Below are 24,759 nucleotides of genomic sequence, written 5' to 3' on the forward strand. Positions count from 1 at the left end.
CTCTGCCTTTTCATTTTGTCTGTCTTTCTGTGAATGTGGTTTTTGTTCCACAGGCTGCAGGATTGTAGTTCTTCTTGCTTCTGCTGTCTGCCCTCTGGTGGATGAGGCTATCTAAGAGGCTTTAGCAAGTTTCCTGATGGGAGGGACTGGTGGTGGGTAGAGCTGGGTTTTATGGTGGGCAGAGCTCAGTAAAACTTTAATCTGCTTGTCTGCTTATGCGTGGGGCTGGGTTCCCTCCCTGTTTGTTGTTTGGCTTGAGGCGACCCAATACTGGAGCCTACCCTGCTCTTTGGTGGGGCTAATGGCGGATTCTGGCAAGGCTCACGCCAAGGAGTTCTTCCCAGAACTTCTGCTGCCAGTGTCCTTGTCCCCATGGTGAGCCACAGCCACCCCCCGCCTCTGCCCGAGACCCTCCAACACTAGCAAGAAGGTCTGGTCCAGTCTCCCCTGGGGTCACTGCTCCTTCCCCTGGGTCCCAATGCACACACTACTTTGTGTGTGCCCTCCAGGAGTGGAGTCTCTGTTTCCCCCAGTCCTTTCGAAGTCCTGCAGTCAAATCCGGCTAGCCTTCAAAGCCTGATTCTCTAGGAATTCCTCCTCCCACTGCTGGACCCCCAGGTTGGGAAGCCTGATGTGGGGCTCAGAACCTTCACTCCAGTGGGTGGACTTCTGAGGTATAAGTGTTCTCCAGTTTGTGAGTCACCCACCCAGCAGTTATGGGATTTGATTTTATTGTGATTGCGCCCCTCCTACCGTCTCATTGTGGCTTCTCCTTTGTCTTTGGATGTGGGGTATCTTTTTTGGTGAGTTCCAGTGTCTTCCTGTCGATGGTTGTTCAGCTGTTAGTTGTGATTCTGGTGTTCTCACAAGAGGGAGTGAGATCACGTCCTTGTATTCCACCATCTTGGTTCTATACCTCCGTGAAGTATGTTATATTGATGAAAAGTTTTATTTCCTCCAAAGAGTGTGAATCTAGTATTTACTCTGGACTGAGAGCTGACCAATTTGTCCAGCCCAGCCATGCTTTTCCAGCTAGTTGGCTAAATGGTGATTCTAAAGAGAATACTGGGATACTGACTGACATTTTCTGTAAGATTGTTAAAGCCAGAGAGCAGAATGAATTCAGGCTGCTTATGTAAGGGAAGAATCCTAGCTCTGAGAGGTGTGATTGCTTATTTTAAATGAGGGTACATATGGTATGTTGAGCGCCCCTCCGAGGCAGGTGTCAGCACTGGCCTTGCACCCTCCCCTCAGTGCCTGGTGAATGCTGTGCCTCAGCTCTGTGGCCTTTTAATGGGTGTCACACACATGACCAGGAGAAAGCAGTTTGAGCAGTCTGAGTTTCGGTAGTGGCAGGGATGGTGTACCCTCAAACTGAACTAACCTTTGGTCAAATACTTGGATCTGACTGCTTAGTACAGACTTGGAGCTGCTGAGATGATAGTTTGGGCCTGAGACCACAGTGCTTTAATAATGTTGTTAGATTGTATGAGATGCAGAATTCCAAAGTTGGGACCGTGGCCTGTACCCTGTGAGTACTTAGTATATGAATTGATGAATTATGAAAATATTAAAATTGCTCTATAGTAATATTAAGAAAGCTTAGAGGAGGACCCCTCCTACACTTTTGGTAGGAATGTAAATTGGTGCAGCCACTATGGAGACAGTATGGAGGTTCCTCAAAAAACTAGAAATAGAACTACCATATGATCCAGCAATCCCACTACTGGGCATATATCCAGACAAAACTATAATTCAAAAAAATACATGCTGGGACTTCCCTGGCAGTCCAGTGGTTAAGACTCCACGCTTCCACTGCAGGGGGCGCAGGTTCACTTCATGGTCGGGGAACTAAGATCCTGCATGGCGCACAGTGCAGCCAAAAAAAAAAAAAAGAACATGCATGCACCCCTATGTTCATAGCAGCACTATTTACAATAGCCAAGACATGGAAACAGCCTAAATGTCCACTGACAGAGGAATGGATAAAGAAGATGTGGTACATATCTACAATGGAATATTACTCAGCCATAAAAAAGAATGAAATAATGCCATTTGCAGCAATATAGATGGACCTAGAGATTATTATACTAAGTGAAGTAAGTCAGAAAGAGAAAGACAAATAGCATATGATATCACTTATGTTTTGAATCTCAGATACGACACAAATGAACCTATCCAGGAAACAGAAACAGACTCGCAGACATAGAGGACAGACTTGTGGTTGCCAACGAAGAAGGGGGTGGGGAAGGGATAGACTGGGAGTTTGTGATTAGTAGACGCAAACTATCACACAGAGAGTGGATAAACAACAACGTCCTGCTGTATAGCACAGGAAACTGTATTTAATATCCTCTGATAAACCATAATGGAAAAGAAATTAACACAACATTGTAAATCAACTATATACTTCAATTTAAAAAAAAAGAAACCTTGGAGGAAAGTTTATAACGTCATTTGATAGTACTTTTCTGCTGACCCATGGATCCCTATGGTTCCAATCCAGAAGGTTCTTCGGGAGCTGCACTACTGTCTCCCTCCCGTCCCTGCCCCTACCTCCTCTCCCTTGACGGCAGCGGTGGTTCCTGTTTCTTGCGTATCCTTCCAGAAAAAGTGCACATCCTGTACTGCTGACTTTTAACACTTTGTTTCTTTTGCCACAGGACCTTATGGATTTTCTCAACCCAAACGGTAGTGACTGCACTCTAGTCCTGTTTTACACCCCTTGGTGCCGATTTTCTGCCAGTTTGGCCCCTCATTTTAATTCTCTGCCCCGGGCGTTTCCAGCTCTTCACTTTTTGGCACTGGATGCATCTCAGCACAGCAGGTATCTTCCCTTAGTATCTTCCCTTAGTGGGGTTTCTGCCTCATCCTGTTGGATGATGGTTGCAGTTACTTGGAGGTCGTAATCAGTTAAGTTAGGAGCAGAGGAGGTAGGTTTGAGCTTGAGCTTTGAAATGGAACTGAGGGAGGGAGAAACAAGTGTGACTAGTGAGGATTGTCACATTCCCGAGGGAGACTTTCTGGAGGCCCCTTGAGAGGAAAGACTGTTCTCTGCGTGGTGGAATTCAGTGATGGCTCTGCCTGATGGCAGGGGTGGGGGCAGAGGACGTTTTAGGGTCCAGGCCAGACTGAATTAGCAAAATTAGCATCCAAAGTAGGGTCTTCCTTTGTGACTTTCATCTGCAGCTTAGGTTCCCACCCTGGCAGCCTAACTCTCGGCACCTGTTTTATGTCTACTAAGGATTTCTTTCTTTCCTTTTCATTTTTTTCTTTCCTTCTTTCCCTCCTTCCTTTTCTTTCTTCATGCTTACATTTATTCTTGCATGCGTGTTCTTAGTAGACATTCAATAAATTTGACGAATTATTTTAGGCGTTTGAAATACATTTACCCTTGCTTTATATTCTTTCATATTGTTCAGTGGGGTTTTTGTCTTTTCTGAATGTTCAGTAAGGTAAGTAACAAAGAACTTTGTGCAGATGTTGTATATTTCCCCTGTGACTGTGCCTGGGGTTATAAACTGTGTACTCCCCTCCTCCTCTGAGTCAGATGCTGCTTATTAGCAGGTCACAAGGAGGTTGTGTGTGAATAAATTTGGAAAGTCTGGAAGATAGTCAAGTTGGTGGTGAAAATGAGGCACTGATTTTCAGGGTGGGTAATGGAACTGCCAGTGTTTACCTGAAATTGTTTATGAAGAAAGAAATTGCCCAACAAATTAGTAATTCCCACAAAGCCTTCAGGGAAAGATCTCAGTGGCCAGGCTCAAGGTTACAGACTGATTGGAAGGACATTCAAGGTCATTGTCCAGCTTTGACTGGGCTCTCCACTGCCCCCAAGCCAGCAGGGCTGGCTCCAAGCACCTGCTTAGTACTGTTTGGTTATGGGTCTGATACTAACCCCCATGCTGCCCCCCAATCCCTGCAGGTTTTTATCATCTCCTCTGTCCCTTCTTCATCTCCATGCATCCTTCTCAGTGCCTGGTATGGTGCCTCAATTATGGAGAATAGAGGATACTTGCTCTTACTGTATGGCGTGGGACATGTGTTTGCCTCATGTTAATATTTATGTTACAGCGTGTTTACAAAAGAAAAAATCCAGATCATACGATATTATCATTTACTTCTGGGGGTAACTGAGGCTTAAAAAGGTTAAATAATCTGTCCAAAGGTCACACAGCTGGTTCAGTGGCAGAACTGAGGCTTGAACCCTGAGCGTTTTGACTCTGGAACTTATACCACTACTCTGTATTCTGTAAAAGTGAAACAGTACTGCTGAGGTCCTATTACTTCTGAATTGTCCTGCCTTAATTGTGAACTTCCTGGTGTGTTTGCTAGGTTGTAGATTCCTTTGCACCAACTCACTAACCTAAATGCTTAAGTTGAATCTTTTATGAGGGTTGGAGATGGGCATTCTGCAGAGTCTGAAATTTCTTCTGTTAGGTAAATTGACATAGTATGCTTTGTTCATAAATTAGAATTATCTGGTCTGATCTGTTTTGGCTGTTAAAAACAGAACTAGTGGAATAATTGTGTCATGGGCAGCTCCATGTTGTAATAAAAAGCAACTCAGAGAACAGAACACGAATGCCCCCAACCATGACCCACGAGGAAGGCTGTCAGGAGCAACTACAAGCCTGTTGTTTCAATATCAGAAGCCTCCATAGGTCACAGGAAACTGATCCTTTCTCATTTATTTCCATCCATTTTGATATGGTAATTGTGTGAGGAAGCCCACTGTTAATTCAGGTTTTCTGACTGACTTCTCTCTCTTGTAGCCTTTCTACAAGGTTTGGCACTGTAGCTGTTCCTAACATCTTGTTATTTCAAGGGGCTAAACCAATGGCTAGATTTAATCATACAGACCGAACACTGGAAACGCTGAAAATCTTCATTTTTAACCAGACAGGTATGTAGAACACTGTAGAAGAAGACATTTTATTGCTGGAGGAATGTGCCTTGTGTGGGTTCGGATCTGCTACAGTATTATCCTTAAGTGAAGGATTCAGGATTGGCTTTGGGATATAAAACTTCTTTTCTAATGAAATGTTAAGATCCTGTTAAATGTCTCCCAGTCAGTGGCAAGCTTAACATGAATAGGTAATACTAATATGATTATAGATACCTTTGAAAAATATAACAGCTTTATTGAGATAAAATTCACATACTATATACCTCTAGATACTGTTTTACATACATTATTCATTTAAGTATAATATTTACACAAAAATATGCATCAATCACTAGTGTACGTGGCATTGAATTTTCACAGAGTGAACACCCTGAGTAACCAGTACTCAGAAAGAGAACATCACCAGTCCCCTTTCAGCACTATCACTCCTGTCCTCACAAAGATAACCACCATCTTCACTCCTAACACCATAGTGTAGTGTTCCTTGTTTTTGACTTTTATATTAATGGAGACGTACAGTATGGATCCTTCCATGTCTGGCTGATTTCACTGACCATTATGTTTATGGGATTCATCTGCATTGTTGTGTATGGTTGTGTTTTATTCATGTTTGTTGCTGTATAGAGTTCTATTTATTAATTCATTTGTAGATGCTATTTTAATTCCTTAATATTTGCCAAAACATAGGGCCTTATTTTTATCCTGTAAAAATTTGAGCACTGTACATTGATGAAATTTCCTTTGTTGGAAAATTCATTCCTCAAAAGCTTTAATGCCTGTTATGAGCACCCCTCTTCTTCCTGAAATATATTCACTGGAAGTAAATAAAAATTATAACATACCTTCCATATATTCTTAGCTGCATGTAATGACTTATATCTAACACAGAAGAACAAAAAACTGAGTTACCTCACAGGAGTAAAAGGCTTCTTACCAGGTAGTTAGTTATTCCAAGTTTTGTCCTGGACCCCTGGTTGTCGTTTAGATTGATATGGACAGGGGGAGCCATTTTGCTCAGTGCTCTCAGAAAACTTAGAACAAAATGAAATCTAGGAGTCACAGCATCTTTGGTAATCACTGATCCCAGTGGTGGTTAGTTGTTCTAACAATTCTTCTTTTTTTTTTTTTTTTTTTAAATGAGCTCAGCTTAACTTTTTTTTTCTTTTTTTTTTGGCCGTGCCACATGGCATGTGGGATCTTAGTTCCCCGACCAGGGAATGAACCTACACCCTGCAGTGGAAGCGTGGAGTCTTAACCACTGGACTGCCAGGGAAGTCCCCTAACAATTCTTTCAGTAAATTATTTAAAAGCATTTTGAATTTAGCATTACTTACCCTGTGAAAACATTCTGTAGACTCCTAAGAATAGCTTTACTAGTTGTTGAACATTGGTCTTGAAAGAGAGCAAAAGACAACTCATACAGTGAGTGCACTGACTAAGACCTTTCTGGTGAGTTCACTGAAATTCTAGTGTTTTAGCTTTGAACAGCTGAATGGATTCCTGCTCCTTTGATGTGGTGGGGAGAAGGGCAAGTTACAGATTACACTGACAGACAAGTGAAACCCATCCCAGATATACTAGCTGTGGTGTTTATTTTAAGACTGCATATCATTTTGCATACCATGCAGAATACTTAAGAAAATTCTGTAGCGGGTATTTTTTCTATCTCATGTGAAACAACTGATTTCTCTTTCAGGTATAGAAGCCAAGAAAAATGTGGTGGTAACTCAAGCTGACCAAATAGGTCCTCTTCCCAGCACTTTGATAAAAAATGTAGACTGGTTGCTTGTATTTTCCTTATTCTTTTTAATTAGTTTTATTATGTATGCTACTGTTCGAACTGAGAGTATTCGATGGCTAATTCCAGGACAAGAGCAGGAACATGCGGAGTAGTGATAGACTCAAAGGAAAGTTGGAAAGAATTTCAATCCTTCATTTCAGAAATTAACACTGCAATTTCATACATTTTCTCCAGTGAAGCGCTGACTTACAACTTCAGTCAGATTGAAAGAATCATGTGTTTGCTGAACTGTTGAATGTGTAAAAAAATTATAAACTGGTGTTTCTAACTAGTATTATAATAAGCAAATGCAAAAATATTCCATAACATTCAGTAAAAATTCTTGTTTATACTACTTGAACATTACCCAGTACTTAAGGGAGTAATCCAGTTTGACATGTGAAGATGTATTCTGGTGGAATAATGAGTAGAATGACAGTATGCTTACTATATAGAGGCAGAAATAGGACTTTCAGATTATAGTTTTAGAAAACTCTTGATTTCTTGTATATGTCTAAGAAAGTTGGTTTTCTGTTCATTTGCCATTTCTCTCCCAGATTCAGTAAGCAGGGAAGTGTTCTTTTATGGGAAGAATAATTAGGATTGATAAGTGTGCCCTTACAAGTAGCAACCAATGGGAAAATAAAGAGTCGAATACCTTGGTGTTCATGATCTCTGATTTCACTGAAAGTATTTGAAGTGGTTTAAGAAGTTGTTTCTGGGTAAGGCAGATATTAATCAGCATGCACTAATTAAACCTTAAAATGTTCTTGGAATTGTGCTAGGTTTAGTGAGAGTCAAAAGAAATATAAAGTACTGTTGTTGCCCACAAGTTGATTCTAGTCTAGTTTAGGATACATGTAGAAAAGAGATAACATGTAATTTACATAAACTTTTTGAAAAGCTGTTTCTAAAAGATCCCTTAAATTCAGGTATGACAGCTGACTACATAATGATAAACTACTTTTATATGGATCATTTCCAGAGCTTTAGATAGAATAGTTCATAAGGCATCCTAAATTCTATGAAAATAGAACCTTAGATGAGTCTCCTTCTCAGAGTAACATTGGTTGAGAGTTTACAATGTTATGTGTCATGCTGTGGACAGCTCTGGCTGGGGTAGTCACTGGCAGGAGGGGACCATAGCTCAGAACAGTACCATTATTACTTCCATTTTACAAATGAGCAAACAGGAATATTGAGGTTAAATAACTTACCTAGGTTACATACACAGTACATTGATGAAGCTGGGATTTGAACCTTCATGTGTATGTTTATCTGTATGTATAAGAAAAGAAACCTCTAATTATTCCATCTCTTATAATAATAACTAACATTTGAATATTACTGTGTGTGCCAGCTACTGTTTGAGGTGCTTGACATATACCGTTTCATTTATCTGTACAATAGCCCTCTGAGATTGACACCACTCTAAAATGAGTAAATGAGGTCCTAAATAACTTGCTCTTGGTTATACAGCTTCCAGTGGTGGAACCCAGCTTCAAACCTAAGCATTCTGATTCCAGAGCCTCTATGTGGGTTGGTACCAAGTCCTGCCATGGCTCAGGCAACCATCGTATGCCTATCACTCCAGTCTTTCTCTTATGTGTGTTTCCCATACTTGTAGTCATGATATAGTGTCTTTTTTTTTCTTCTTTTGCTTAACAAATGATAAATATTTCACTGTTGGTAATAGTTTTCCTAACTGTGGCTACATAATAGGCCTTTGAATAGATTCAGCATTACTTATCTAACCTGTCCTCTTTTGCTGGATTTATGGTTGTGTATATAGTCTTATTTCCTTGGGGGCAGATTCCAAGAGTGGGTGTTATCCTATCAAGGACACAGGAATTTTCATATTGTTTGATATGTAATGGGGCCCTATTCTAGTCTGGAGGGTGAGGAAAGGCTCCCAGGATGACCAACAGATCCATGGCTTTGCTTCTGACACTTAGCTCAGACAAACTACAGAGTTTCCCCTGGAGGGAAATGTGGAGCAGGGCTGCTCCCTGGAGGGGAGGTGCAAGTGTGGAGGGTCAGCCGGAAGCACTGGTGTTGAGGGACAGGGAAGCAGATGGGGGAAGGAAGTGGTCCAAGACCAGCTAAACCACCCCAAGCCAAACATGTCTGTCGAGAACACCGTGTACCAGGAACCAATGCCAGGAGGGGACTGCAACTACATGGAGGATAGCAAGGATCATCACAATGCCAGCCACCAGGGATATAAGTCCAAACACTTCTGTCCATGACTTCTTGGTATCAGAGTTGCCAAGGAAAACAACATGGTCAAGCACTGGATGGAAGTGTTTTTATTCACTTAGAGACAGCAAGATCAGTCACAGTAGTGTGCAGAGTGGCTCATGGGTGTCCCTCACCCCTAGCCTATGGCTAAAGAGCACCGCTCTAGTGCCATAGCATTGTGTGCCCCAAGGTCATTGACATCCATGCTTAAGCAGAACAAAGGAGCACGCATTCAGTCTGAAACAGGGAAGGACACCTTCACAGGCTGATAAGCCTGGCACAGTCTGTGTGGGCTCTTTTTTGGTAAGGAAGTGTTCCAGGTCCAAGGCCTCTTCTTATGTGAAAGACTGAGCAGGAGACTGCTTTTCTCAACAGTGTCCATTACAGAGGATGTGCCCAGTAAATCTTTGCTAAGGGACTTAAATCCTGCTAAGAGACTTACATGTGAGGGCAGGGCATTCACAGCCCCTACTGGTGGACATCACTTCCCCTGGGCCCTAACTAGCCTCCTGCTGCTGCTTTCATGACTAGAGCTGGACATGCCACAGTCTCGGACAGCGGTGTTAGGGAAGGAAAATGATGAAAGCAAACTACTGAAAATGATGAGAGGTCTCCAACTTGTTACCTCAACAACTACCAGTTCATTTCTCAGTTCTCACTTTAATGAGCAAGTTTCTATAGCATTTTTCATGACCCTAAAAACCCCAAATATTGGAAATACAATTTTAAATTCCAACCCTTGCCACTGTCCACCTAAGGCATCAGGCAAAGGAAACTAGAATGTCTTAGATAAATGCCTTGACACCAGTGACATCTGATGAAAGTCTACAGCAAGATTGCTCTGCTGAGTTTTCATCAAGTGGGCAAAAGCGAAGAAGATGGGTTGGGCCATAAGTCTGAATTTTAGACTGTTTTGGGTAAAAAGGCTTTACTTTTTCCAAGTCCACATGAGAAATAAAACCAAATGCTAGCAACTGCTAAGTTGAACTTAAATGGACTCATTGTTTTAAAAAAATATTCTTGAGTGTATTGCTATGTCCTCTGCAAAACTGCTTATATTATTAATTTGCTTAAACTATTTAGTAAAAAAAGATACAAGTGATATACTAAAACCCACTGAATTGTACACTTTAAAGGGTGAATTTTATGGTATGTGCATTACACCTCAAAAAGAAAAAAAGGCAAATAAAGGAGGAATGATAAGAGAATAAAATACTAATACAAATATAAAAAAGAAAGAATACTCCTTTTGTCGAAAAATAAATATATTTAAAAAATTTATCTAAATCTGTCCACATGTATCTCCGAGGTGCCTAACTGTGTGCCGTGCGTGTGCTACCTTCTAGAGAGCACTATGAGCTAGGTTTTCCAAATTATTTTATGTAGGCAAAGACAGATGAGCCAGTTTGCCCAGGGCATTGGCAGCTAAGTTATAACAGAGCAGAGCTTACTTTCCAACCGGCGGCTCCCTGGCTTATAAGGCCCTTATGTGGATCACTATGATTGACTCTATCGCGGGTAGAGGGGAGTGGTCCCCAATCACCCCCCGCCCCTCTGCAGCTCATCTGTTCCTGCCCCTGCCTGCGACGTCCTCCCGCCCGCGCGGACTGTTCGCCCCACCACCCAGAAGGGAGCCCAGTGCGGTTATACGGTCGGCGACAACCCGAGGCCCGGACACCGAAGAGCGAAGCGGAGGTCCATACTCATCGCCTCGCCAGCACGCCTACCGCTCTCGCACAGGCGGGAAACCCGGCACCGGGCGGGGATGACGGAGATGGGCCACAGAGCCGGGGCTGACAGCATCTGGGCCTGCGGAAGCCTGCCGGGGGCCTGCCGCGCATCCGCCTAGATGCCAGCAGCGTCGCCGGCCATTGAAGCATCTGGGGGCCTTCCGGGGCAGGTCCACGTCTGGGCCTGCGCGGCGCGGGGCCGGGTTGTGCGGGAAGTCCTGGGCCGTGGCTGGGAGCTGCCCGCTCGGCCCCTGACTCCGGGCAGGGGCGGGCAGGCAGCGCGCCGGGCAGCCCTCGGCCAGAGATTATGGCTGCGGCGCTGGGGGCGCGAGGGTCGACGCGGCGTTGGTTCGCGGCGCTGCGGGGCAGGAGCCAGAGCCTCGCGGCCATGGTGAGTGCCGAGGGCTCGCGGTGCGGGAGGAGGGCGAGGCCCCGCCGTGCCGGCCGAGGGGCGGAGGGGCCGGGCCTTCGGGCTCGGACTTTGGGTAGGCACGTTTGGGCACCTGGCACCTGCCCGACGCGCTGGTCTGAGACAAGGGTGCCCGCAGCATGTGACAGTTTTCCCTTGGCCTAGAATTCCGTCGTAGCCTACGAAATTGCCAACCGGAAAACAAACCAGGACGACTTTCGTTAAAAAAAAAAAAAGTGAATACGAAAAGTAGTTGTGAAAATATTTCACGGTTAGGGACTCTTTATGTGATTAAGGTGGCGTTGGGTCCTCTAGATTGTGCGCTCGGTGAGAGCAGGCACCGTCTCCGTCTCGGCTCGCTTGCTGTGAACGGGGCACCGAATGTTGAATTAACTCATTTGCCTTGGTGTTAATTTTTTTGAGGAATTACCAATAAATTTTTTTTTGGTTGTACATTGATTCTTTCCTCTTCCGAGGGGCGTCCCGTCCGTTTCCCCGCTTTAGAAGTTAACATATTGGGGGGTAAGTTAACTTGAGGGAAAGTTTTAACTTGCAGCACCACCTAGTGGGAAAATACTGCATTAAACTCACCATTTCATTTTCTTAGATTGCCAGAGCCCATTTGGCAGTTTGAAATTCTTTAATAGAAGAAATGTAAAATAACTCGATGATGGAGAAGATGAGCACTCTGTTTTGTGGCCATTAAGGTGAGAACGCAAGATGAGTGCTTACTGTCACCGAGGCGTGTCCCAAGGCATACCTGTGTCTAGGGTGCTGGTGATCAAATAAAATTGTGGGGTTTGGGGAGGGATGAATAGACAGCCGCGATTGGAGTGGCTGCCACGTGCCAGGCTCTCTGCTGGGTGCCTTCACACTTAAGATCTCTTTAAGCCTTTAAAAAATCTGGGCAGGTGGATATTGTAACATCCCCACTGTAGAACGCTGCTACTCAATGAGAGGCTAAGTGATTTATTCAGCACCCACAGCTGAAAGTAACAAAGCTAGGCTTCGAATCAAGGTTGATCTCCAAATCCTATGCTTTCCCCTGTCGCTCCCCACACCTCCCACAGGAAAAAAAAAAGTCCACCACAAAGGGTTCTGGAGAGGGTATATCCCCAAGGGGACCATTTGTGTTATGTAGGTGAAGTGACTCCATTTCACAGTCCTGAACACAGTCCCTTTTCCTAGGCAGACATCTGTGGTGAGCACACGTTGACCTCACTGGGGATGTGGATGGTGGAGAGGGCGGAGGAAAATAGCTCAGAGTGTGCTCCACAGACTCCGGGTGACTGCTGCATTGCCCACAACATGGTTAATAGTTTTCTTTGCAGCTACTCAGAGATTCCAAAATAGTTTGAGTTGAGTTAAAATATTTATTTAATAAAAATTTTAGCTTATTTCCTATAGCAGGTCTTTATGTGAAATTTTTCAGAGCTGTCATTGTAAAGCTAATCGATACATTGGTTCTTAATAGTAAATGGTTTTTGATAACAAGCCTTTAAATGTTTTTATTTAATTAAGAGGTATTCTCACTTTCTCTTTTGTTAGTTGTAGGGAAGGGTAGCTGGCCTAGCAAGGAAGAGAAACTAGAAAATTGGCTCATTAGCATCCTTTTGTCCTCCTTGTAGAATAAGTTGTCTTTAAGGTTACTTACTTTGCCTTCTTAATTACGTTGATGTCAATGATAAAGGGTTGTAGGATTTCTGAAGTGGGAATGGGTTGAAGTTTCATGGCAGAGGATACAGCTCAGCCCCCGGTTGCCCTTTGATAAAGAGCCCTCACATTAGTTCAGTCTTTCTGGGTGCCAGTCCCTCCCTCATCTGAGACGACAGTAACCCTGCATATAGGGAAGACAGGAGGTACTGGTGGGCACTTATGCCAGAGAGAGAGCATAGCTCTTCTGACTTCTCCTAGAGTGTCCTTATCTTCTGTCTGACATGCAGCTTAGAGTTCTTTCAGTTAAAAAACAAGTAGCATGGAAAGTGTGGCCCTGTTAACCAATAGAATTCCGGATTTGGGAATGTCATCACCAGGATGGGTAGGAACAAGGTGGACAGTTGCGCACAAGTTCTTCCGACTGGGCAGCGCTCTGGCCAGACAGCTGAGGGAGTTTGTCTTACCAGGGGCTTTTTACCTGTAGTCCAGAGGGTCTGTGGACACCCAGAAGTTATTATACAAAATCCCCTGTAAATGTGCATTTGTTTTTTCCTCTTTGAGGATTGGTTTTCATTACAATTGAAAGGGGATTGTGAACCCAGATAGTTGAGACTCATGTGAGTAAGGACTGAAGGCTACTAAGGTGCTGTGGGACCATCCAAAGAGCAGTAGACCAGGAGTTTAGAGCCCTGGGTTCCAATTCTGGTTATGCTGATGGACTTGCAGGGTTTCCTTGGGTGGGTGTGTTTGCCGCAGTTTCCCAAGTCCTGGAGTGCTGGCCAATGGTGATGACCTTTGGTAAGATGGACAAATGGTTGATCTCAGCTGTGTCTGTAATAAACCAGAGAAGCTGAATTGTAAAGTTTGAGGCATATGTAAGGGGTGATAAACCCACATACACTGGAGACAGCTTATTCTGTACAGAGCTAGCCTTGTTTTTGTCTGTTTTTTGAGAATTTTGTATTTTGAGAACAAAGTAATCAAAGATGGTTAGAAGTTTTTGCCCTTAAGACTTTTTTCCACCTCTCTACATAAGGTAAAGAGCAATAAATTTATTTGAATTTAACCAAACCTCTACATTTCAGGTTTTAAATGTGTTCTTTTCATAGTCAGCAGATGCTCACTGGTTGACAGCAGAGGAGAGGAACCAAGTTATACTTGACCGTAAAGCAGCAGGATGGTCGGAATTAAGTGAGAGAGATGCCATCTACAAAGAGTTCTCTTTCAAAAATTTTAATCAGGTAATTATTACATATTCCTGCTTGTACCATGGTCTATTTTTGTCACCTTAGGCTGTAACTCTTTCTAATACTACTGGTTGTCTGGTGCCCTGTGGATCCAAGATCCCAATCCTTTCTTCCTTAAAAATTCAGTGATAGTTACTCCTTCCTTGTTGACAGTTGCTACCACCCAACAGGGTGATTCTCAGCTCTAGGGGAAGAGGGTGATTTGTGTGATTTGGAAAATCAGATTCTGAAACCACTATTGCTCTGATTTGGTGTTGGTTAGGATATTTAATTTCCTTTCAAATTTTGAATAACATTAACAGAGAGTGTGAGCTTTTTATACTGATCAGAAGGGGACATGAGTAAAAACGGTTGAGAAACATAAACATGCTTGACTGATTTCCCCTACTTTTCTTGGATGGTTGTCAAATTTTCTTTCTCCTTACAGTTGCATTTCTGTCTCTAAATCATCTCCCATGCTGCACCCTCTTCTCAGATTGGCTCATTTTCTCCAAGCCCAATAGCCAGCCCTTGAAGCTTTTCTTTCTTTCTTTTTTCTTTTTAATAAATTTATTTATTTATTTATTTATTTATTTATGGCTGCGTTGGGTCTTTGTTGCTGCGCGCGGGCTTTCTCTAGTTGTGGTGAGCGGGGGCTACTCTTTGTTGCGGTGCGCGGGCTTCTCACTGCATGGCTTCTCTTGTTGCGGAGCACGGGCTCTAGGCGCCTGGGCTTCAGTAGTTGTGGCTCACAGGCTCTAGAGCGCAGGCTCAGTAGTTGTGGCACACGGGCTTAGTTACTCCACGGCCTATGGGATATTTCCGGACCAGGGCTCGAACCTATGTCCCCTGCATTGGCAGGCGGATTCTTAACCACTGCGCCACCAGGGAAGTCCTGAAGCTTTTCTTAAAAGCTGGTCCCTGCCTTGGAGAGTCAGCCTTAACAGGGGAACTGTTCCATTAGGGCCCCACCCTGTTTAAAGAGTCGTCTCCCATCAGTTCTTACTCCATAGCATTTATATAAGGTCAGTGCTTTAGGCTATTCCATGTTTGTTCAGTTAGTTTGACAATCCTCTGGACAGATTTATTGTTTTTGTTTATATTAGGTGTCAGCATCTAGAAGGCAGAGATCCTGTTGGCTTAAGTAACTGTCTATTGTACATAACACAGTTCTGGGTACAAACAAACATTTGATAAATGCAGACATTGATTACAGTGTTTGCTTGTTTCTGGAAGGGTTTCTGAGGACCAGATTGCCACCAAAGAAACCTTGACATGTTTTCCTAGTAAATGCCGTTGGCTGCACTGTGCTGCATGCCCTATTCTGGTCTCCATCCATCTGGCTGCCAGCCTTCTGCTGTGTCTCCAACTCCTGAGGAAACCTGGACCAAGCCGACTCCTTGTCCCTGCTGCCCCACATGCTCGATGGCTCTTGTCAGGGGCTTAGCACTCTGTGGCTGGTGGCAGGGAATCCCATTGGTACAGTAAGCTTGTGCATAAGCTCTAGGTAGCATTTTCCAAGCTTATTAAAATTCTTACAGGTGTACAGCCTGACTTCTTTAAACCTGGGCTAATTTATTGGGCTTGAACATGTGGCTTAAAGTACATGAGTGGTGTTGCCTCAGACCCTGCCCATGAGTCAGTCATCCAGCCCCACGCTAACCTTGTGCTCAGGGTACTTTCGGAAATGGTGGGGGGAAGGGAAGCTGTGCAGGGTATCCTTGATTAATTGTAACGTTATTCACCAGGACATTTAATTTTCCTGGCTTTCCCCCCACCACCCCCTTCACTCACCTTTTAGGAGAAAGAGGCAGGCGACGAGAAAATCAGCTGATGTCAGGGAATGTATTCAGAGAACCAGCACTGATATTATATCCTGGGGTTGGTTTTCTAGCCAGGCTCCTATGACTTCTGCATGTAATAGCCTGTAGTGGCAACTGATGTCATGAGAAGTGTCAATGCCCACCAGCCAAAGACCACCAGGAACATACCAATAGCTGGACAAGTTAGGCTTATTTCTTGTTGGCGGTGAGGAAGAGTGCACGCCATAGGGAACTGTGGGGCATCTCAGGAAGACGGTGTTGGAAAGACTTACTACCGGATTTGGGCTGGTGTTGGTGATTTTGGAGTCTTTAAGGATCAGAGCTTTGCTCTGGGTTGGATGCTGTCTGCAAATGGGCTCTTCTGTGATTCACTATTTTAATAAATCTTACCTAGAGGGAGAATGGACTAAAGTGGGGCCAAAGCTGAAACTGGTAAAGAAGCAGCAGTCACTTATTAGCCAGGAGAGGCAGGTGCTTGGTGTTTTGTGATTTGGACAATGTTCACGTTTTGTTTGTGTTGAGATATCATTGCAGAGTAATATCTGTGATACTCTGCATTACATTATTGTCATGATTACAATAATCATTACAAGAGTGGTTTTATTTTTGTCCTAATCCTTCATGGTCACAGAGTGGCCTTGTCTGATGTTGCTGTAGCTGTTCAGCACCAAGGCCGAGGTTTGGGTACCCGGCTGGCTCCTAGCAACTTGGAGGCCTAGGTGGTAGTCCAGGCCAGCTGCCAGGTGTCAGGGCTGCTTTTCCCTTTTTTCAACTAATGTTTAGAGTGATGACCCTCTGGCACTGATGGATCCTCACTTATCTTTCATTTATTTTTCAATACAGAAAAGGTATTTTTAAAAATTATAAAGCAATGATATAAAACATTAAAATAGGATGGTGTAAATAAAAATTTTCCCATTGCAACTACTTCCATCTTTTTACCTATTCTCTTCTAGTCTTTCTCCATATGTACAGTTTATTCACAATGTGGCAATTGTACAAGCAGTTAAATTTTTTTAAAGTAGTTTAATTTTTATTGTAAAAGTAATATTCATTAACAGATATTTATTAAGCACCTTCTCTGTGCCAGGCACTATTCTAAGCTCATGTAGCTCCCTTTCTAGCAGAGAAGATAGACAATAAACAAATGAACAAATAATATAATTTCACGTAGTGATTAAGTCATGAGGGAGTAGAAAGTAGGATATTGGGATGGGGAGTGACGGAGGGGTGAGCACACTATTTAAGATGGAGGGGGCCGGAAAGGCCTCTCTGGGGAAGGGACATCTGAGGCCTGAGTAATGTGAGGGAGCTGAGCATGTGAAGACTGAAGGAAGAGCATTTCTGGTGGAGGGAGAGCAAGTACCAAATTCCTGGAGCAGGAGTGATCTTGGTGTGATTGAGGAAGAGCCAGGGGGCCAGTTTCTGGAGCGGACAGAAAGGAGAAGAGGCCGAAGAGAGGGAGGGGCCAGAGCACTGGAGCCTTGTTGCCGTGCAAGGAGTTTGGATTTTGTTCTGTGAAGGAAAGCTGTTGGAGGATTTCAGGCAGAGAAGTGCCATTATTCAGTTTATGTTCTAAAAAGATCACCCTGGCTGTTATGCTGTGAACAGATGGTAGAAGGGCAAGAGTGGCAGCAGGCAGAATGTATAAGTTGCCATGTGATAGGCTAGGCAAGAGATGGTGAGAGACTATGGGGGAAGCAGGGGAATGTGGAGAGAAACGCAGGATTTCTCATTTATTTTAAAGATAGAAATGTCCAGACTTGCTGTTAGATTGGACGTGGGGGAAGGAGAGGGTCAAGGATGATCCCAAGGTTTTGGTGTAAGCTGTAGGGTAAAGGGTGGTGCCACTGGTACCATTTACTTGGCTGGGGAAAGTGGAGTGGAGAGCAGGGTAGGGAATTAAGAATTCCGTTTTGGACATGTCAGGTTTGAGATACTTACTAGTCACCCAAGTGGCATTATTGGATCAGCAGTTGGTGATATGAGGTCAGAGTTCAGGCTGGGGATAACAGTTTGAGAGCCGTCAGAGGGGATAATTGTCCTGGATCGGCAAAAGAGGGCAGGTGGAGGTGCAGGCACGGTACCTCCATTGTGATAGGAAAGAAGGCTGAGTGTATGTGTACAGATGCAGGTAGGTTGCCACGTTTGTCTTGGGAAGAAGAGGTAGTTTTCTCTTCTGATTGCTTCTATTTTTTTAGTGAAGTCATCAGTTGAGAATGAGTCGGGGTGGGAGGGGGGAGTGTTGGAGATCTGGAAAAATAGGAAAAGGCATGAAATAGTCCTCTTAGAGACTAAGACAGTGAAGGAATTGTGAAATGTGGTCGGTTGCTGGGCAGTTCTCAGTGTCACTGGAGATTTATGGGCGAACATTTAAGGTGAAGATCTCGTGTGTTTTGTCCAGCTGTGTTCAGCTGCTTGGGCAAAGGCTTGGAGTAGGTGCAGGGATGGGCTTAACAAGGGCTGAACTTTTTTTTTTTAATTTATTTTATTGAAGTATAGTTGATTTACAATGTTGTGTTAATTCCTGCTGTATGGTGATTCAGCTATATACACGCGTGCATGTGCACACACACACACATATTCTTTTTCATATTCTTTTCTATTATGGTTTATCACAGGATATCCCTGTGCTGTACAGCAGGACCTTGTTGTTTATCCACTCTCTGTGTGATAGTTTGCGTCTACTAATCACAAACTCCCAGTCTATCCCTCCCCCACCCCCTTCTTCCTTGGCAACCACAAGTCTGTCCTCTATGTCTGTGAGTCTGTTTCTGTTTCGTGGATAGGTTCATTTATGTTGTATTTTAGATTCCACATATAAGTGATAGCATATGCTATTTGTCTTTCTCTTTCTGACTTACTTCACTTAGTATAATAATCTCTAGGTCCATCCATGTTGTTGCAAATGGCATTATTTCATTCTTTTTTAGGGCTAAGTAATATTTCATTGTAGATATGTGCCACATCTTCTTTATCCATTCATCTGTCAGTGGACATTTATGTTGTTTCCATGTCTTGGCTATTGTAAATAGCACTGCAGTGAACATCGGGGGATGCATGTATCTTTTTGAATTATAGTTTTGTCCTGATATATACTCAGGAGTGGGATTGCTAGATCATATGGCAACTCTATTTTTAGTTTTTTTGAGGAACTTCCAAACTGTTTTCCATAGTGGCTGCACCAATTTACATTCCCACTAACAGTGTAGGAAGATTTCGTTTTCTCCACACCCTCTCCAGCATTTGTTATTTGTAGGCTTTTTCATGGTGGCCATTCTTACTGGTGTGAGGTGGTACCTCATTGTAGTTTTGATTTGCATTTCTCTAATAATTAGTGATGTTGAGCATCTTTTCATGTGGCTGTTGGCCATCTGTATGTCTTCTTTGGAGAAATGTCTATTTAGGTCTTCAGCCCAATTTTTGGATGGGTTGTTTGTTTTTTTTGTTATTGAGTTGTATGAGCTGTTAACAAGGGCTGAACTTTTGCCAGATGAGTGCAGTGGAGGAACAGGGGGCAAGGAAACTAAGGATGTGTGCAAGGGAGGGTCAAAACATTGGACTTTGGAGTCTAAGCTGGTGAGGAGGGAAGTGCAGTTGTTGTGATGTGGGAGATGGAAAGTGAAGAGGTCGGAGTGTCAAATAATATAAACTTTTTGGAGAGCAATTGGGTGATGTCTATCAACTTTTAAAATACCCATTGTCCAACAATACCCATTGTACGAATCTAGAAATTTATCTTCTAGGTACAGTCCCCCGTGTATGCCAGATGGGTATGAGAGGATGTCCACTCTAGCCTGTGGACCTGTAACTTTTTATTGTGAGCAGGCATTTCCACATGCCTGTGTATGCCTTGCTAAGACCATGTCTCCCTCACTGCAGCCCTGCCCTTAGCAGGAGTTAGGGGAGGCCCACTGTGCTGCATGTGACAGCACCTCTCCTGGCCTCAGCTTTACACGCTGGAGGGAGCCGTGGTCAGAGCTGATGACCCCCATCTCCCCTAAGAGACTTCACACTGGGTATTAGCATGTATTTTTTTAGTCTTTGCTGAATATATAGGTAAAAAATGTTCTGTTTTTTTGCTCAGTAGGGTATGAACATTTTACAGTTCTTTACATAGTCTTGTCTTTTTACTTACAATAAATCTTCAGGAGTAAGTTTACACTTGTTGGGTGTTACTTTTTTTTTTTTTTGGCCGTGCCTCTTAGCGTGTGGGATGTTAGTTCCCCGACCAGGGATGGAACCCACGCCCCCTGCAGTGGAAGCACAGAATCTCAACCACTGGACCACCAGGGAAGTCCCGGGTGTTACAGTTTTTAAGTGGTTTGCTTATGTAGCGTGTGTGAAATGGTATTATAAGTTTGCTTTAGAATCCATTTCTTTTATTACTATAGAAATTGAACCATACATTTTAGAAACCTTTTCATTGACCCTGGATGGAAAAGCTACTTCTCAAAGCTTTGGGTTATTCTAGGTTTTACCATAAGAAGTAGCTAGTAAAATATACTTGGACTTTTTTCCTCTTAGAGGTTTTATTCCAAAATATGGTTAGTTCCAAAGAGTCCACATGCATTTGATAGCTCAGATCGACGCAAATACTTAGCTAATATAAATGTGAAAATTCCTGAGGGATCCTAATGGCGTAGGTGGATGAAGTGGCCGTGGGTTTTGGTTGCCGTTAGCCCACTGTCTTTCCTCGGTGGCGTTGCAAAGGTAATGGTGAGACTCCATGGGTATTCCGAGCATGGCAGTGCCAGGGCCGAGGCAGGAAGTTTCGACACTTGGAGTACTTGGACTTAGGGTGGGGTTGGCATTTGTAAAGGAGTTTTGCTTTTTTTCTGTTCATGTAGACATAAGGAGGGAGAGGTCTCTGAGTGACATGTAAACGTATTCTTAGGTGTTTGGCAACTGCAGGGTGATAGTGTTGAAAGAACAAAATGTCAGTTAGAAATGTGGGTGTGAGCCTTCCATAAAGATACATTTTGTTAGGCATTGTCATGTGGGGACAAGTGGGAAGCTTACAAAATCAGAGGAAATGGGTTTCCCTGGTGGCACAGTGGTTAAGAATCCGCCTGCCAATGCAGGGGACACGGGTTCGAGCCCTGGTCCAGGAAGATCCCACATGCTGCAGAGCACCTAAGCCTGTGCGCCACAACTACTGAGCCTGTGCTCTAGAGCCCGCGAGTGGCTCGTGGGCTCTAGAGCACAGGCTCAGTAGCTGTGGCGCACGGGCTTATTTGCTCCACGGCACGTGGGATTTTCCGGACCAGGGCTCGAACCTATGTCCCCTGCATTGGCAGGCGGATTCTTAACCACTGCGCCACCAGGGAAGTCCTGAAGCTTTTCTTAAAAGCTGGTCCCTGCCTTGGAGAGTCAGCCTTAACAGGGGAACTGTTCCATTAGGGCCCCACCCTGTTTAAAGAGTCGTCTCCCATCAGTTCTTACTCCATAGCATTTATATAAGGTCAGTGCTTTAGGCTATTCCATGTTTGTTCAGTTAGTTTGACAATCCTCTGGACAGATTTATTGTTTTTGTTTATATTAGGTGTCAGCATCTAGAAGGCAGAGATCCTGTTGGCTTAAGTAACTGTCTATTGTACATAACACAGTTCTGGGTACAAACAAACATTTGATAAATGCAGACATTGATTACAGTGTTTGCTTGTTTCTGGAAGGGTTTCTGAGGACCAGATTGCCACCAAAGAAACCTTGACATGTTTTCCTAGTAAATGCCGTTGGCTGCACTGTGCTGCATGCCCTATTCTGGTCTCCATCCATCTGGCTGCCAGCCTTCTGCTGTGTCTCCAACTCCTGAGGAAACCTGGACCAAGCCGACTCCTTGTCCCTGCTGCCCCACATGCTCGATGGCTCTTGTCAGGGGCTTAGCACTCTGTGGCTGGTGGCAGGGAATCCCATTGGTACAGTAAGCTTGTGCATAAGCTCTAGGTAGCATTTTCCAAGCTTATTAAAATTCTTACAGGTGTACAGCCTGACTTCTTTAAACCTGGGCTAATTTATTGGGCTTGAACATGTGGCTTAAAGTACATGAGTGGTGTTGCCTCAGACCCTGCCCATGAGTCAGTCATCCAGCCCCACGCTAACCTTGTGCTCAGGGTACTTTCGGAAATGGTGGGGGGAAGGGAAGCTGTGCAGGGTATCCTTGATTAATTGTAACGTTATTCACCAGGACATTTAATTTTCCTGGCTTTCCCCCCACCACCCCCTTCACTCACCTTTTAGGAGAAAGAGGCAGGCGACGAGAAAATCAGCTGATGTCAGGGAATGTATTCAGAGAACCAGCACTGATATTATATCCTGGGGTTGGTTTTCTAGCCAGGCTCCTATGACTTCTGCATGTAATAGCCTGTAGTGGCAACTGATGTCATGAGAAGTGTCAATGCCCACCAGCCAAAGACCACCAGGAACATACCAATAGCTGGACAAGTTAGGCTTATTTCTTGTTGGCGGTGAGGAAGAGTGCACGCCATAGGGAACTGTGGGGCATCTCAGGAAGACGGTGTTGGAAAGACTTACTACCGGATTTGGGCTGGTGTTGGTGATTTTGGAGTCTTTAAGGATCAGAGCTTTGCTCTGGGTTGGATGCTGTCTGCAAATGGGCTCTTCTGTGATTCACTATTTTAATAAATCTTACCTAGAGGGAGAATGGACTAAAGTGGGGCCAAAGCTGAAACTGGTAAAGAAGCAGCAGTCACTTATTAGCCAGGAGAGGCAGGTGCTTGGTGTTTTGTGATTTGGACAATGTTCACGTTTTGTTTGTGTTGAGATATCATTGCAGAGTAATATCTGTGATACTCTGCATTACATTATTGTCATGATTACAATAATCATTACAAGAGTGGTTTTATTTTTGTCCTAATCCTTCATGGTCACAGAGTGGCCTTGTCTGATGTTGCTGTAGCTGTTCAGCACCAAGGCCGAGGTTTGGGTACCCGGCTGGCTCCTAGCAACTTGGAGGCCTAGGTGGTAGTCCAGGCCAGCTGCCAGGTGTCAGGGCTGCTTTTCCCTTTTTTCAACTAATGTTTAGAGTGATGACCCTCTGGCACTGATGGATCCTCACTTATCTTTCATTTATTTTTCAATACAGAAAAGGTATTTTTAAAAATTATAAAGCAATGATATAAAACATTAAAATAGGATGGTGTAAATAAAAATTTTCTCATTGCAACTACTTCCATCTTTTTACCTATTCTCTTCTAGTCTTTCTCCATATGTACAGTTTATTCACAATGTGGCAATTGTACAAGCAGTTAAATTTTTTTAAAGTAGTTTAATTTTTATTGTAAAAGTAATATTCATTAACAGATATTTATTAAGCACCTTCTCTGTGCCAGGCACTATTCTAAGCTCATGTAGCTCCCTTTCTAGCAGAGAAGATAGACAATAAACAAATGAACAAATAATATAATTTCACGTAGTGATTAAGTCATGAGGGAGTAGAAAGTAGGATATTGGGATGGGGAGTGACGGAGGGGTGAGCACACTATTTAAGATGGAGGGGGCCGGAAAGGCCTCTCTGGGGAAGGGACATCTGAGGCCTGAGTAATGTGAGGGAGCTGAGCATGTGAAGACTGAAGGAAGAGCATTTCTGGTGGAGGGAGAGCAAGTACCAAATTCCTGGAGCAGGAGTGATCTTGGTGTGATTGAGGAAGAGCCAGGGGGCCAGTTTCTGGAGCGGACAGAAAGGAGAAGAGGCCGAAGAGAGGGAGGGGCCAGAGCACTGGAGCCTTGTTGCCGTGCAAGGAGTTTGGATTTTGTTCTGTGAAGGAAAGCTGTTGGAGGATTTCAGGCAGAGAAGTGCCATTATTCAGTTTATGTTCTAAAAAGATCACCCTGGCTGTTATGCTGTGAACAGATGGTAGAAGGGCAAGAGTGGCAGCAGGCAGAATGTATAAGTTGCCATGTGATAGGCTAGGCAAGAGATGGTGAGAGACTATGGGGGAAGCAGGGGAATGTGGAGAGAAACGCAGGATTTCTCATTTATTTTAAAGATAGAAATGTCCAGACTTGCTGTTAGATTGGACGTGGGGGAAGGAGAGGGTCAAGGATGATCCCAAGGTTTTGGTGTAAGCTGTAGGGTAAAGGGTGGTGCCACTGGTACCATTTACTTGGCTGGGGAAAGTGGAGTGGAGAGCAGGGTAGGGAATTAAGAATTCCGTTTTGGACATGTCAGGTTTGAGATACTTACTAGTCACCCAAGTGGCATTATTGGATCAGCAGTTGGTGATATGAGGTCAGAGTTCAGGCTGGGGATAACAGTTTGAGAGCCGTCAGAGGGGATAATTGTCCTGGATCGGCAAAAGAGGGCAGGTGGAGGTGCAGGCACGGTACCTCCATTGTGATAGGAAAGAAGGCTGAGTGTATGTGTACAGATGCAGGTAGGTTGCCACGTTTGTCTTGGGAAGAAGAGGTAGTTTTCTCTTCTGATTGCTTCTATTTTTTTAGTGAAGTCATCAGTTGAGAATGAGTCGGGGTGGGAGGGGGGAGTGTTGGAGATCTGGAAAAATAGGAAAAGGCATGAAATAGTCCTCTTAGAGACTAAGACAGTGAAGGAATTGTGAAATGTGGTCGGTTGCTGGGCAGTTCTCAGTGTCACTGGAGATTTATGGGCGAACATTTAAGGTGAAGATCTCGTGTGTTTTGTCCAGCTGTGTTCAGCTGCTTGGGCAAAGGCTTGGAGTAGGTGCAGGGATGGGCTTAACAAGGGCTGAACTTTTTTTTTTTAATTTATTTTATTGAAGTATAGTTGATTTACAATGTTGTGTTAATTCCTGCTGTATGGTGATTCAGCTATATACACGCGTGCATGTGCACACACACACACATATTCTTTTTCATATTCTTTTCTATTATGGTTTATCACAGGATATCCCTGTGCTGTACAGCAGGACCTTGTTGTTTATCCACTCTCTGTGTGATAGTTTGCGTCTACTAATCACAAACTCCCAGTCTATCCCTCCCCCACCC

At 43.8% G+C, this 24,759-nt stretch overlaps 2 protein-coding genes across 9 annotated transcripts in view; both read left to right on the forward strand.

The window, feature by feature from the left end:
- Positions 1-7,348, forward strand: part of TXNDC15 (thioredoxin domain containing 15) — a 21,928-nt gene extending 14,580 nt beyond the window's left edge. For 3 of the 8 annotated variants that reach the window (XM_028493260.2, XM_028493259.2, XM_028493262.2), the window contains exons 3-5: positions 2,664-2,827; positions 4,776-4,906; positions 6,606-7,341. In XM_028493260.2, the coding sequence (XP_028349061.1) occupies positions 2,664-2,827; positions 4,776-4,906; positions 6,606-6,802 (492 nt within the window). In that variant the 3' untranslated portion in view covers positions 6,803-7,341. Of the gene's footprint in view, positions 1-2,663; positions 2,828-4,775; positions 4,907-6,605 lie in introns of all 8 variants that reach the window. The other 5 variants (XM_028493255.2, XM_028493258.2, XM_028493256.2 and 2 more) reach the window with 4 other exon arrangements.
- A 3,497-nt stretch (positions 7,349-10,845) lies between these two features.
- Positions 10,846-24,759, forward strand: part of PCBD2 (pterin-4 alpha-carbinolamine dehydratase 2) — a 54,259-nt gene continuing 40,345 nt past the window's right edge. The window contains exons 1-2 of the mRNA XM_024125503.3: positions 10,846-11,051; positions 13,835-13,966. Of these exons, the coding sequence (XP_023981271.1) occupies positions 10,968-11,051; positions 13,835-13,966 (216 nt within the window). The 5' untranslated portion in view covers positions 10,846-10,967. The remainder of the gene's footprint in view (positions 11,052-13,834; positions 13,967-24,759) is intronic.

The sequence above is a fragment of the Physeter macrocephalus genome, chromosome 8, assembly GCF_002837175.3.
Source record: "Physeter macrocephalus isolate SW-GA chromosome 8, ASM283717v5, whole genome shotgun sequence".
NCBI lineage: Eukaryota > Metazoa > Chordata > Mammalia > Artiodactyla > Physeteridae > Physeter > Physeter macrocephalus.